The sequence below is a fragment of the Leopardus geoffroyi genome, chromosome B1, assembly GCF_018350155.1.
Source record: "Leopardus geoffroyi isolate Oge1 chromosome B1, O.geoffroyi_Oge1_pat1.0, whole genome shotgun sequence".
Lineage (NCBI taxonomy): Eukaryota > Metazoa > Chordata > Mammalia > Carnivora > Felidae > Leopardus > Leopardus geoffroyi.
In genome coordinates this window covers 172,347,204-172,361,001 of record NC_059327.1, presented here as the reverse complement: position 1 = coordinate 172,361,001, position 13,798 = coordinate 172,347,204, and the positions used below count along the sequence as shown (strand labels likewise).

The following is a 13,798-nucleotide window of genomic DNA, read 5'->3' as shown; positions in this document are numbered from 1 at the left end:
CTCTGAGGTGTCAGCACAGAGCCCGACAGGCTTGAACTCACAGCAAGATCATGACCTGAGCCAAAGTGGGATGCTCAGCCAATGGAGCCACCCAGGCGCTCCACCTCATATAGTTCTTTTACATATTTTGTTAGATTTATACTTCAGTATTTTAGGTTTTTTGGTGCTAATGTTAAGTGGTATTGTGTTTTTAATTTCAGATTCCACTTGCTCATTGCTGATATATAGGAAAGTGATGGACTTTTGTATATTAATCTTATATCCTTTAACCTTGCAATAATTGCTTACTAGTTCTAGGAATTACTTTTGTCATTTCTTTCAGATTTTCTACATAGATGGTCATGTCATTTGTGAACAAAGTTTTATTTTCTCCTTCCTAATTTGTATGGCTTGTCTTTTTTTCTTATGGCATTAGCTAGAACTAGTATAATGTTGAAAAGGAATGGTTAGAGGGGATATCCTTGCCTTGTACCTGATCTTACTGAGAAAACTTTGAGTTTCTGACTATTCAATGTGATGTTAGCTGTAAGTTTTTTTGTAAATATTATTTATCAAATTGAGAAAGTTCCACTCTACTCCTAGTTTACTGAGTGTTTTTATTGTGAGTTGTTTTTGGATTTTGTGAAGTGTTTTTTTTGCATCTGTTGATATGAGTGTGGTTTTACTACTTTAGCATATTGATGTGGTTTATTACATTAATTGACTTTTGAATGTTGAACCAGCATATATACCCAGGATAAATCCCACTTGGTCATGGTGTACAATTGACCCTTGAACAACACAGGTTTGAACCACACAGGTCCACTTTTACATGGATTTTTTTTTAAGTTTGTTTGTTTAGAGAAAGAGAGCATGAGCAGGGGAGGAGCAGAGAGAGAGAGAGAGAGAGAGAGAGAGAGTATGTGAATCCCAAGCAGGCTCTGCACTGTCCATGTGGAGCCCAATGTGGGGCTCAAACTTCCGAACAAATCTCAAGATCATCACCTGAGCTGAGATCAAGAGTCAGACCCCTTAACTGACACTTAACTGACTGCACCACCCAGGTGCCCCTTGACTTTTTTCTCATATGTATATGCATTCAATGTGACTCTTCCTCAAAGCACTATTTTTATCACATCCTGCAAATTTTGATAAGTTGTCTTTTTTTGTTTTCATTTAGCTTAAAATATTTTAAAACTTAAATTAAGGTGTCTTCTTATGTGTTATTTAGAAGCATGTTCCTTGTTTATATTCAATTTTTTATTTAAATTCTAGTTAACATATAGTGTAATATTGTTGTCAGGAGTAGAATTTAGTGATTCATCATTTACATACAACACCCAGTGCTCAACACAAGTGCCCTCCTTAATACCCATCACCCATTTAGCCCATCTCCAACCCAGCCTCCCTCCATCAACCCTCAGTTCTCTATTGTAGAGAGTCTCCTATGGTTTGTTTCCCTCTTTTTTCCCCCCTTCCCATGTGTTCCTCTGTTTTATTTCTTATATTCCACATATAAGTGAAATCACATATTTGTCTTTCTCTGCCTGACTTATTTCACTTAATATAATACACTCTAGTTCCATCAGTGTTGTTGCAGATGGCAAGATTTCATTCTTTTTGATGGTTGAGTAATATTTCATCGTGCATATATACCACATCTTAATCCATCAGTCGACAGATATTTGGGCTCTTTCCATAGTTTGGCTATTGTTGATAATGCTGCTAAAAACATTTGGCTACAGGTATCCCTTCAAATCTGTATTTTTATATCCTTTGGGTGAATACCTAGTACTGCAGTTGCTGGATCACAAAGTTCTATTTTTAACTTTTTGAGGAACCTCCCCATACTGTTTTCCAGAGTGGATATACCAGTTTGCATTCCCACCAACAGTGCGAGAGAGTTCCCTTTTCTCCACATCCTCACCAGTACTTGTTGTTTCTTTTATTGTTATTTTTAGTCATTCTGACAGGTGTGAGGTGGTATCTCATCATGGTTTTGATTTGTATTTCCCTGGTGTGTGATGTTGAGCATCTTTTCATGTGTTGTTAGTCATCTGTATGTCTTTGGAAAAATGTCTGTTCATGTCTTCTGCCCATTTCTTCACTGGATTATTTGTTTTTTGGGTGTTGAGTTTGATAAGTTCTTTATAGATTTTTGAATTCTGGCCCTTTATCAGATATGTTATTTGCAGATATCTTCTCCCATTCCATAGGCTGCCTTTTGGTTTGTTGATTGTTTCTTTTGCTGTACAGAAGCTTTTTATCTTGATGAAGTCCCAGTAGTTCGTTTTTGCTTTTGTTTCCCTCACCTTCAGCAATGTGTCTAATAGGAAGTTGCTGTGGCCAAGGTCAAAGACGCTGCTGCCTGTGTTCTCCTCTAGGATTTTGATGGTTTCCTATCTCACATGCAAGTCTTTCATCCATTTTGAATTTATTTCTGGGTATGGTGTAAGGTAATGATCTCACAGTTCTTAGGATCGAGCCCCCATGTTGGGCTCTGCACTTCTGTCTTATCTTTTATTGAGCATTTTATATGACTCCATAGTGGATTCATCTGTTTCTCATTATAGTTTTATTGTTATTGCCTGATGTATTTTGAAATTCGGTTCTTAATGCTCATTGACATCTTTATCATTATGCTTTTTATCCCTGGTAATCCTTCCTTCTTTCCTCCCCTCCCCTCCCCTCCCCTCCCCTTTCTCTACACCCAACATGGGGGTCAGATTTATGACCTTGAGATCGAAAGTTGCATGCTCCTCCAGCTGAGGCCATCCAGGTGCCCCTATCCCTGGTAATTTTTCTTGCTCTGAAATCTACTTTGTCTGAAATTGAAAGGACTACTCCAACTTTCTTTTGATTACTGTTAACATAGTGTATTTTTCTCCATCCCTTTATTTTTTCCAAAATTGTGATAAAATACACTTACCATTTTATTATTCACATTGTTGTGCAACTAATCTCCAGAATCTTTTCATCTTTCAAGATTGAAACTATTTTTTTAATTTTTTTTTTTTTTTCAACGTTTATTTATTTTTGGGACAGAGAGAGACAGAGCATGAACGGGGGAGGGGCAGAGAGAGAGGGAGACACAGAATCGGAAACAGGCTCCAGGCTCTGAGCCATCAGCCCAGAGCCCGACGCGGGGCTCGAACTCACGGACCGTGAGATAGTGACCTGGCTGAAGTCGGACGCTTAACCTAAGACTGTGCCACCCAGGCGCCCCCAGGCACCATCTTTAAGTAAGGTCTGAGACCTGCAGTTCAAGTTATAACCCCTGTTATTGCACAGGAACCCTATTGATGTGGTGGCTGGGGGAGGGAAAGCACTTTATAGTCCTGTAATTGGGTCTCAGTCTTTTTAGCTGTGATTTTAAATGCTTCTCAGTCCCCTTCCACCCTTAGATGTTACTGGAAGTCTGGAGGGATTTGGAATCGGATATTTTCCCTTAGGTTGGTTAGGTCTGTTAAAAAAAACTCTAGTTGGTTAGGGTCTGGTGAAAGTTTCTCTTGAGGAAAGGCCTTATTAAGCAGAATACCCTGGGTGTAGATATACCTGGGTGGCTCAGTTCGTTGGTCTGACTTTGCTCAGATCACGATCTCATGGTTTGTGAGCTCAAGCCCCGCGTTGGGTTTTGTGCTGACAGCTCAGAGCCTGAAGCCTGCTTTAGATTCTGTGTCTCCCTTTCTCTCTGCCCCTCACCCATTCACACTTTGTCTCTCCCAAAGAATACCATGGGCTTATTTCAAAATGGCTTCTTTCCCATTCCTCCTGCCAGAAGCATGAGGGCATTTTCTCTTATCTTCACTGTGTAAACCTGGTAGGGATCCTGGAGGTAAAAACTCAACAAAAGTGGGAAGTCTCCTTGGGAGTTTTTCACTTTAAAATTCATCCTGATTGTGTCTCTAGCAGTTTGTCAGTTACAGTTTAGGTTTTCCTACCTGAGTAATGGTTCATGCAGAGATGCTTGTGAGCTTTTGCCCTGGTAAGTTTTGAATCTTATTTTCTGTCTTCTCAGTTTTGGGGGCAGCAGTTTGCCCTGAGACTTCAATTCTCTGGTGGATTTAAGAAGAGTTGTTGGGGGCGCCTGGGTGGCTCAATCGATTGGGCGTCTGACTTTGGCTCAGGTCATGATCTCACGGTCCGTGAGTTCGAGCCCCGCATCGGGCTCTGGGCTGACAGCTCAGAGTCTGGAGCCTGTTTTGGATTCTGTGTCTCCCTCTCTCTCTGACCCTCCCCTGCTCATGCTCTGTCTCTGTCTCAAAATAAATAAATGTTAAAAAAAAAAAAAAAAAAAACGTTGTTGATTTTCAGTTCCCTTTTTTCCTTCTGTAGGTGGGAGTGATGTCTTCCAAGTTTTTACATGTTGGATTGGAAACCAGAAGTATACTCATTTATTTTTGTTTGTAGTATTCTCTATTAAATTGCACCATAATTCTTGTGGACAACCCTCAGTTAATGGATACTTAGGTTATTGTTTTTCATTATATTTAATGCTTCAGTGATTACCATTATGGTTATATATTTTTTTCTACCTATAATGAAATTATTTCTTTACGCAGTTTCTAGGAGTGGTAATACTGGGTTAAAGAGTGTGACAAATTGTATGGTGTTAATACTTCTTGTTGTATTGCCATTAAAAGGGTTTCTGAGCTTTATTGGTATCCCTTCAACTTTAACTAGTATTGGATATTAAGAATTTTGACAGTTCAGGGGCACTTGGGTGGCTCAGTTGGTTAAGCATCTGACTTTGGCTCAGGTCATGACCTGGTTCATGAGTTCAAGCCCCACATTGGGCTCTGTGCTGACAGCACAGCACCTGCTTGGATCCTCTATCTCCCTCTCTCTCTTCCCCTCCCCTGCTCGTGCATGCTCTCGCTCTCAAAAATAAACATTAAAAAAATTTTTTTTAATTTTGCCAGTTTAGAAAATGAAAAATGTATGATAAGATTACTTTGCATGTGGATTTCCAACTGATCTAGCACTGTTTTTGTTGAAAATATTTTTTTTTTCTCTATCCAGTTGCCCCTTTGTCAAAGATTAGTTGACTACATAGGTATGAGCCTTTCTGAGTTTCCTGTTTTGTACCATTGGTTTGTGTGTCTTTCCTCTTACCAATACAATGTTGTTGATTTTAGTAGCTTTATAGTAACCCTATCAGAAGTGGGATTTAATCCAACCAAAAAATGGGAAAAGGAGTGACTGTTCTCATACAAGATAAGGTGAAGTAGTGTACAAATGTGGCTGTGGATATCACCTTTGTTTTCATATTCTGATATGATTGTAAACATTAGAAAGTTTTAATCCAGGCATGTTTTAATTCTGGGCATGTATTTCTTTTATAAATTAGAGCTTGTTTAAGCCAGTTCTGGAATGTATGGAGCCCTTACTATGTGCTAGGTACTGAATTAAATTTAGACCCTGTTCTTAAATTCTTCCTCCCAGTAAGTGACTTTTAAAAGACTATGCTTGATCAGGATGATTATGTTAGGGATCACATCCCAGACTTAATTCCTGAAGATTGTTAAATAGTTCACACTAGTAGTGTGGGAAAAGGTTAGAATTTCATTGAGGATAGAAAAATGAGACCTACACAGCTTACATTCACATAACTTTCTCTTTGAAGTGTTCTTTATATGAGGTCAGTCATTTATTTTTTCATTCTGGATTTCACCCATTCTTCCCCATTCCATTTTGTTCATTACATTATCTGTCATCCTTTATTTTACTTATTTAAAGATTTTATTTTTAGGGACACCTGGGTGGCTCAGTAAGTAGAGCATCTGACTTCTGCTCAGGTCATGATCTCAGATCATGATCTCTGCTGTCAGCACAGAGCCCGCCTCGGATCCTCTGCCCCCCTCTCGCTCTGCCCTTCCCCCATTTGTATGTGCATATGTTATCTCTCTCAAAAATAAACATTAAAAAAAAAAAGATTTTCTTTTTAAGTAATCTCTATACCCAATGTGGGACTCAAACTTCTAACCCTGGCATCAGCAGTCACATGATCTACTGACTGAGCCAGCTGGGTACCCCTGCCATCTTTATTTTTACCCTCTCCCTCTCCACTATAGCTATCTCACTAGCATTTAAACATACTATTTAATGGTTATGTTAAGAAAACTTGTCCTTCTACCCTCTTTGTCCAACTTCTGCTCTACTTCTCACTCTTTATAACCAAAATTTGTTCTCTGTATGGTCTCCATTTCCTCACTTCTCATATACTACCTAATTATAGGGGATAAATTACCATTTGACTTTTGCAAGGACCATCAGTCTTTTTAACGTGTTTTGCAGAAAAAATTCTTTATGTGTTTAAAATAGTTTTCAAACAGTACCTTGGTCTCCCATTTACCCCAGATCCATAGTTCTTAGTTTTACTACGCTAAGCAAACCACTATTGCCAGTTTCTTATGTATGTTTCTGGAAGGGGTGTGTGTGTGTGTGTGTGTACACACGTGTGTACGTGTGTGTGTACACACATTCAGGGCTTTCAATGTGAAGAAAATAACTATTTTGCTTATTTTTTTCTTTATGCAGTCTTAAGAGTGATATTTGTAAAATCTAAAATGTCTTTAAGTGTAAAATAAAAATTCTATATGATAAAATATTGTGTTATAGTGTAAATAAAGGTGTTTTTTTCTTTTTGGCATATATCAGGGCATCCTGTAACTGATGGTATCTTAGAGTCAGTGAAATAAAATGTGTATATCTTGGCTCACAAGTCATTTTTCAAACCTGGCTTCACTAATTATTAGCTCTGTGACCTCCTTGTATCTCAGATTCCTTATTGGTAAATACATAAAATTGTTAATGAGGGTTAAGCGAGTTATTACATATAAGTCAAAATGCTACTTATAAGGTGTTACATAAGTATTAGCTATTATTATTACTGTCAGCAACATTAACTTACTCTCTCCTTAAACATTTTTCTTCCTTTGGTACCAGTGATAACAGACTATCCTGATTTTTGCTGTCTTGCTCATCCTCATATCTTTAGCCCAGATCACTCCTGAACTCTAGACCTGAGTTTTCAACTATGTACTTGGCCCTTGGGATATTCAGTTCTCAACATGTCCAGAACTGAATTTTTTATTTTCCCTTTCCCCAAACTCTGACCTCCCAATTTCTTGTTTATCTTAGTTTAATTATACTATCATCTACTCAATGGAAAAAGCAAGCTGTAAGAGTGATCCTTGTTTCTTCTTTAAGAGATTATACACTTTGTTTTAATAGCTTAGTCCTAGAACTCTTACCTCTCTTCTCTCTCTTAATTAATTTACTTCGTTTCATCTAAGTAGATTTTCTCTCTGTTTCTGCTTTAATCTACCTCCAGGCTTTTTCCCTTCCCTATAGTTGGTTATTCTTTAAAAGAATCAAATCTCATTGTCGGGTTACAACTTTCAGTGTTTCTCATTGTTTTTCATGACCCTGCATGATCTGGCTCCTGCCAACCTTTTTTGCTTCATTTCTGCTCCTTTATTCTGTGTATTCTAGGCACATGGGTGGCTTTTCAATTCTTAAACATGCTAGGTCCTTTTTTTGGTTCTGTTTTGTACAGGGTGGACTTTCTACTTGAAATGCCATCATTGGCTTTACTAGATTAAATCTTTTAATGGTAGTTTCCTCAGGGAAGCTTTTTCTTACTCTAAAGATTCCATCTTTGTTAAATATTACTCTCATGATATCCTGTACTTCATTTAATAATATTACAAATTATTGTTTAATACTTAAGAATAAAGGCTCTGTGGGAATAGGGTGGGTCAGAGAACATTTCTGGTCGATCATTTTTACCACTCAATCCCTGTTAGCCTTGTGAATAGTGTTAGCCTTATGAATAGGATACTCAGTAAATATTCATGGGGTTAATATGTTCAGAACTTTAATTATTCTGCATTATAGATTGTGTGAAGTATGTGATAGAAATTCACAAAGTAAAATTTAAATGACACACTGTTGTAATTGGAGAGGCTATGATTTCCTGGTTCTCTAGAGCTGTACTTGTCCAGTACTGTAGCCACTGGCCACATGTGACTTTTTTTCAAGTTTTAAAAAACTTTTTGAGTTTAAAAAATGTACAATTCAGTGGTTTATAATATGTTCACAAAATTGTGCAACTGTCACCGTTATCCAACTCTGGAACATTTCTCCTAAAATAATCCTCGCACCCATTAGCAGATCTTTCCCATCTCTCTTCCCTCTCCTCTCCTAATAACCAATAATTTACTTCCTGTGTCTGCAGATTTGCCTATCACATGTGTCTTTTGAACACCCGAAATGTGGACAGTCCAAATTGAAAAGTGTTACAATTATAAATTACACACTGGATTTTGAAGACTTAGTATTTTTAAAAAAATGAAAATATCTCAAATTTTATTTTGATCATAGGTTAAAATGATAGCTTTTTATATATATATAGGAGATAAATAAATCATTGAAATTAGTTTCTCTACTTCCTTTACTGTTTTTAATGTGATTACTAGAAAATTTTAAAGTACATTTGTGACATACATTATTATCTATTGAACAGTACTGTTCTAGAACTTGCAGTTGGTAAGGGTCATAAATGTTCCTCATGGCCTTCTAGTCTCTTAGTTTCCATGTCAACCTGCTTTGGGTATGTGACATGCCCCAAGTTTCAGAGGATCTTATTTTATTTTACTTTATTTTATTGAGAGTGAGTGGGGGAGGGGGGCAGAGGAAGAGCAAGAATCTCAAGCAGTCTCCACACCTAGTGCTGAGGCTGACATGGGACTTGATCTCTTGACCCCTGGGATCATGACCTGAGCCAAAATCAAGAGTCAGATGCTCAGCCAAATGAGCCACCTGGACCCCCCTAGAATTTTTTTTATAACTGCTTGAAAGGTGGAAATCTTTCTTATTTGGGAGGGCCTTAGGATAGTAGGGGAAAGAGAAGTCATTTATATTAAATTATGTGAACATAATGGCAACTGTTAAATCTTAAGCCTCTGGGGCACCTGGGTGGCTCAGTCGGTTCAGCATCTGACTTCGTCTTGGCTCAGGTCATGTTCTCACAGTTCATGAGTTTGAGCCCCATGTCAGGCTCTGTGCTGACATCTCAGAACCTGGACCTGCTTCAGATTTTGTGTCCCTCTTTCTCTCTGCCCCATCCTGCTTGTGCTCTGTCTTTCAAAAATGAATAAACATTAAAAAAAAATTTAAAAAGCCCTTTTAAGCCTCATTTCCAACAAATTAGGAAAAATTGAATTTCACATTCATTTGCATTATACCCTAAATTTTGGTAGCTGTGATTTTTTAAACCTTTTTTTTTTTTCTTAAGTGAGAGTGCTAGCAGGGGAGAGGAGGAGAGGGAAGAGGAGAGAGAATCTCAAGCATACTGAGCATGGAGCCCAGTGGATACTCAGTCCCATGACCCTGGGATCATGACCTGAGTTGAAATCAAGAGTTGGGTACTCAACCAACTGAGCTACTCAGGTGTCCCACTACTTGTGATTTGACTAGGACACAAATTAATAGTTTCTTTACTGGATATAAGAATTTATCTATAATTTTAGGGGTAATGTAGAGCTATATTTGTCTATCTAAATTTAGGTTGAAATTTTTAGAGTAAATTTTCCAGAGTAAATACAAGTAAGACTAATGTGACAAATTGTCCTTAAAAAAACATACAGTATTGGCTTTGGTGGAAGTTTTCTGCTCCAACATCATTGTTAAAAGTCAACATATTACAGTGTTAAATGACTATACATTCAGCATTTACTATATGGCGGGCATTGTTTTATATACTGTATTAGTTCATTAAATTCCCCCATGAACTGTATGTAGTAGGTACTGTTATAATCCCCAGTTGACAGATGATGAAACTGAGGTACAGAGTGGTTAATTAACTTGCTCAAGGTCACATAGTAAGTTTAAACAGGTTAAATAATAATGTACTTAGAGCTTGTTTATGTATGTATGTATGTATGTATGTATGTATGTATGTATGTATGTATGTATTTAGAGGCAGAGACAGTGTCAGTGGGGGAGAGACAGAGAGCGAGACAGAGAATCCCAAGCAGGCTCCACACCATCAGCACAGATTCCGATGTGGGGCTCGAACTCATGAAACCATTAGAACATGACCTGAGCCAAAACCAAGAGTCAGACACTTAACCAACTGAGTCACCCAGGTGGCCCCTGTACTTAGAGCTTTTATGATAAAATCTTTGTTTTTAGTTTTTCCTACTAGAATGTAAGCTCCAAGTGGGCAGGGACTTAGTTTTGTTCACTAACACTTGATATTTCTTTCTGGCATAGAGTAGAACCCAGGAATTATTTGAAAGAATTTTGTGATAATGGTATCAATTCACCAAAAGACTTGGCCTTGGAAATCTATTAAAACTGCTTTAAGTCCGCACCATTGCAAATTGGCAGTAATGTTAATTTACCACATCCAAATTACGTTCAACATTATGTGCTATTTTGCATATTTTCTGTTATATTTTAATAGATTATTTTAAAAATCTTTACTAGGAACTGTAGTTCTGTTCATCTCTTTTCCTTTTATCTGTTAGAAATGCATTGGAGCAGCAAAGGGACATCAGAAAAATCAAGACCAGCAGAGGTCCCACTGTGTGTTTAGTTGAGTTGGCAGAAGAAGGTATAGAAAAGCAGTTTTGCAGGTGTTCTCACAAAAAAATGTAGTACAGTGATAACACATTTCTTCAAGGTTTCATCCAAAAGCCTTAGCATTCCTGGTCATTAAAATGAATAACACATTGTTTTGTTATTTATTTTAAGAAACAACATTTCCATTCTTAGACTGGAAGCACAACTGTGAAATAAATTTTATAAAATAAGGCTTTGAAAGCAAAGGTTTTTATAATTGATACTGTCACTTCTATCCACAATATTCTCATTTAAATTGGGTATGTATTCTCATTTTACAGTAATAAAATTGAGAGATACTAAGTGACTTTGCTGAATTAATGCCACAAGTAAGTGGCAGAACTAGGATTCAACTCACATCTGTCCGACTTCCATACTTTTTAAAATACTGTCATTTTTTACCATTTTCCATCTTCCTTACAATACTTGAGTCTTAAGTGGGATTTTAAGTTAGTTTGCTGAGAGCACTGGGATCAGAATTTTGGATTGTGGAATAAACTGGATATTAAACTGTGGAGGTAACGAAGGGTAATTGTTATGTGATGGAAAAAATAAGCTGTGAAAAATCTGTCTTTAACTTTCCATTTTCTTTTTATCTTTGGTTATCTGCAGATAAGTACCTTACTCTAGACCATATAGGATGCTTCTTTATAATGGATTCATCATGGTGATTGTATTTTTTTTTAGCTAATTTAGTAAAATTTTCATACACTTATAGTGTACTTTCTCTAGAGAAAAGAAAGAAAAAAAGACCCATTTTCCTCTAATTATAATTTGGGGGTAATGAGGACAGAAATAGGACAGAGGTATACTAATAAAATTAGTAGTTCTTATTTAGCATTTTACTAACTCAAGAATTGGTGGCAATCCAGAAGGCCGCTTTTCTAATTTCCGTTACCTCCTCTTTTCCTCCCAAAACTTTAATCATGTCCTTTACTATCCTGACATTTTAGGGCTATTTACTTCTTTTTGGAAAGGGAGTACTGTGGGAAGCTATAAAGAACTTAGAAAGCATTGATGATGTGCAAGATCTAATTATTCTTATTTTACTTAGAACTGTCAGGGGAGAAATGGAAGTCCGTAGTTCTACTTGTGGCTTCTTAAATTGGTTAGTGAAAGTGTATATGGCGCCTCTGATTTTCATTTTAACATTATTCATTCCTGTGCATACTAGACGAAGTATTTTATCATTGGTAAAATTGTACATTTCATCTTCTGCAAATACCAAGGATGTTAATGATTTTTTAGGGCATAGGATAGAGTTTGCCATGGTATGTTTATAATTACTTTTAATTTTGGTATAAAATTAATTTCAGAAAAATATGAAATACTTTGATCCCAAATATTAAAAGGTTATTAAATAAACCTAATTGTAATGTTTTTAAAATGCATAAAGTTTTAAAATCTTATTAAAAGATAAGATTAATTAGGAGTCATGTGAAATCTTTTAACATTTGGGTTTTAAGTTACAGATTTTTTCAGTACTTAACATTCTGTATTAAAAGTGTTTAGCATAGCAAAAGAGTAAAAATGGTATTTTCTGTTGGAGGCTGGGGGAGGAAGGACCTTAAAACAGTAATTCTTACATTGTCATCCATTAACAAGTTTAAGAAGGTAGGTTTGAAATAAAAAAAATTTATTATTGAACTCTTGTGAGGCTTTTTCCATAAGAGCAGATATATTGTGTCACTTAGGTAACAAAATATGAAGTCCTAACCAAAAAAAATGAAAATGTAACTGATATATTAAGGATTTATGTTTTTAACAATTGAGAAAAGGAGATTTGCCATATTAGGAATATAGACCTAGACTAGTAAAGTGTAGTGTAGATTAGAAAATATAAGTGGAGAGCTCGTTTGCAGATGGGTACTTTTGAACATGAATGTGAATTCCACTGGAGGGTTTTCTGAATCATTTGAAGGTCACTGTTGACTCAGAATGGATTGAGAAATTGAAATGATACTATAGATGTGAAAGGACTTAGAGAAATACAAAGTGGGAAATAAATAGATATAGATAAATTTAAAAGTCTGTTTTGAAAAGTAGGTAGTTGCCACTGAAGTAAACTAAGCAGTTTAGCTTAGTTTAAAACTAAGCAACTTAAATTGAAGAAGGCATTAGATGATTCTGGTGAGGCATTGATGCTTCAAGAATTTTCATGGAAAGGGAAATTAGATGCTTGGAGTTTTCACCATCTGGGTAGATGGTATATTATTTCAGTTAACCTAAACATCTAGAGTTGTGGTTAGTTCAATTGAGACTTTATACACTAAATGGCTTTTAGTGACCTTGAATTTTCTGTTTATATGGATAGAATCCATGTAACCTGGGGTTGTAGTATAACAGCATTCATCTACAGATGAATAGATGGATCACTTTGGACTGAACATACATGAAATTGGCAAATGTAAAATAGGTGTCTGCTATTTTTGTCTAAACATTCCAGTAAAGTCAACAAGCCATTGTACTGTTCAAAGTGGTGTTATTTCATTAAAAACATTGAAGTGAAAAATTGTTAGTTTTTTGGTTTTAAATATTCTTAAAACTGGCTAATTAAATCCTAGAAAAGCACAGGCAATTATTTTTACTAGAGGAGATAATCAAGTTTATGAAAGAGGGTCTTCAAAAATTTTTATAGGTAATACTTTAAAATAGGCTTTTTTCTTGCTGATATGACTAACATTTATTTTCTGTTTATTTTTAAGACGAGCAAAAATCAAATTAAAGTAGATCTTGTAGATGAGAATTTTACAGAATTAAGAGGAGAAATAGCAGGACCTCCAGACACACCATATGAAGGCAAGTACTTTTTTCTGTATCAAAATATTGTGTGTATTAGAACTTGTCTGAAACATTAAATCAGAATAATCTTAAGCATCCTTAAACTACATGGAAGGTAACTTCATTTGGCTTAGGGTATTACAAGAATATTTAAATACTAAATTTAGGTATTTATATAGACCGATTTTTTTTTTTTTTCAACGTTTATTTATTTTTGGGACAGAGAGAGACAGAGCGTGAACGGGGGAGGGGCAGAGAGAGAGGGAGACACAGAATCGGAAACAGGCTCCAGGCTCTGAGCCATCAGCCCAGAGCCTGACGCGGGGCTCGAACTCCCGGACCGCGAGTCGTGACCTGGCTGAAGTCGGACGCTTAACCGACTGCGTCACCCAGGCACCCCTAGACT

At 36.5% G+C, this 13,798-nt stretch overlaps 1 protein-coding gene across 1 annotated transcript in view; it reads left to right on the top strand.

Moving 5' to 3' along the window:
- The window catches only part of UBE2K (ubiquitin conjugating enzyme E2 K), a 69,012-nt gene that overhangs the window by 24,257 nt on the left and 30,957 nt on the right, over positions 1–13,798 (top strand). The window contains exon 2 of the mRNA XM_045474987.1: positions 13,317–13,410. Coding sequence (XP_045330943.1) covers positions 13,317–13,410 — 94 coding nt within the window. The remainder of the gene's footprint in view (positions 1–13,316; positions 13,411–13,798) is intronic.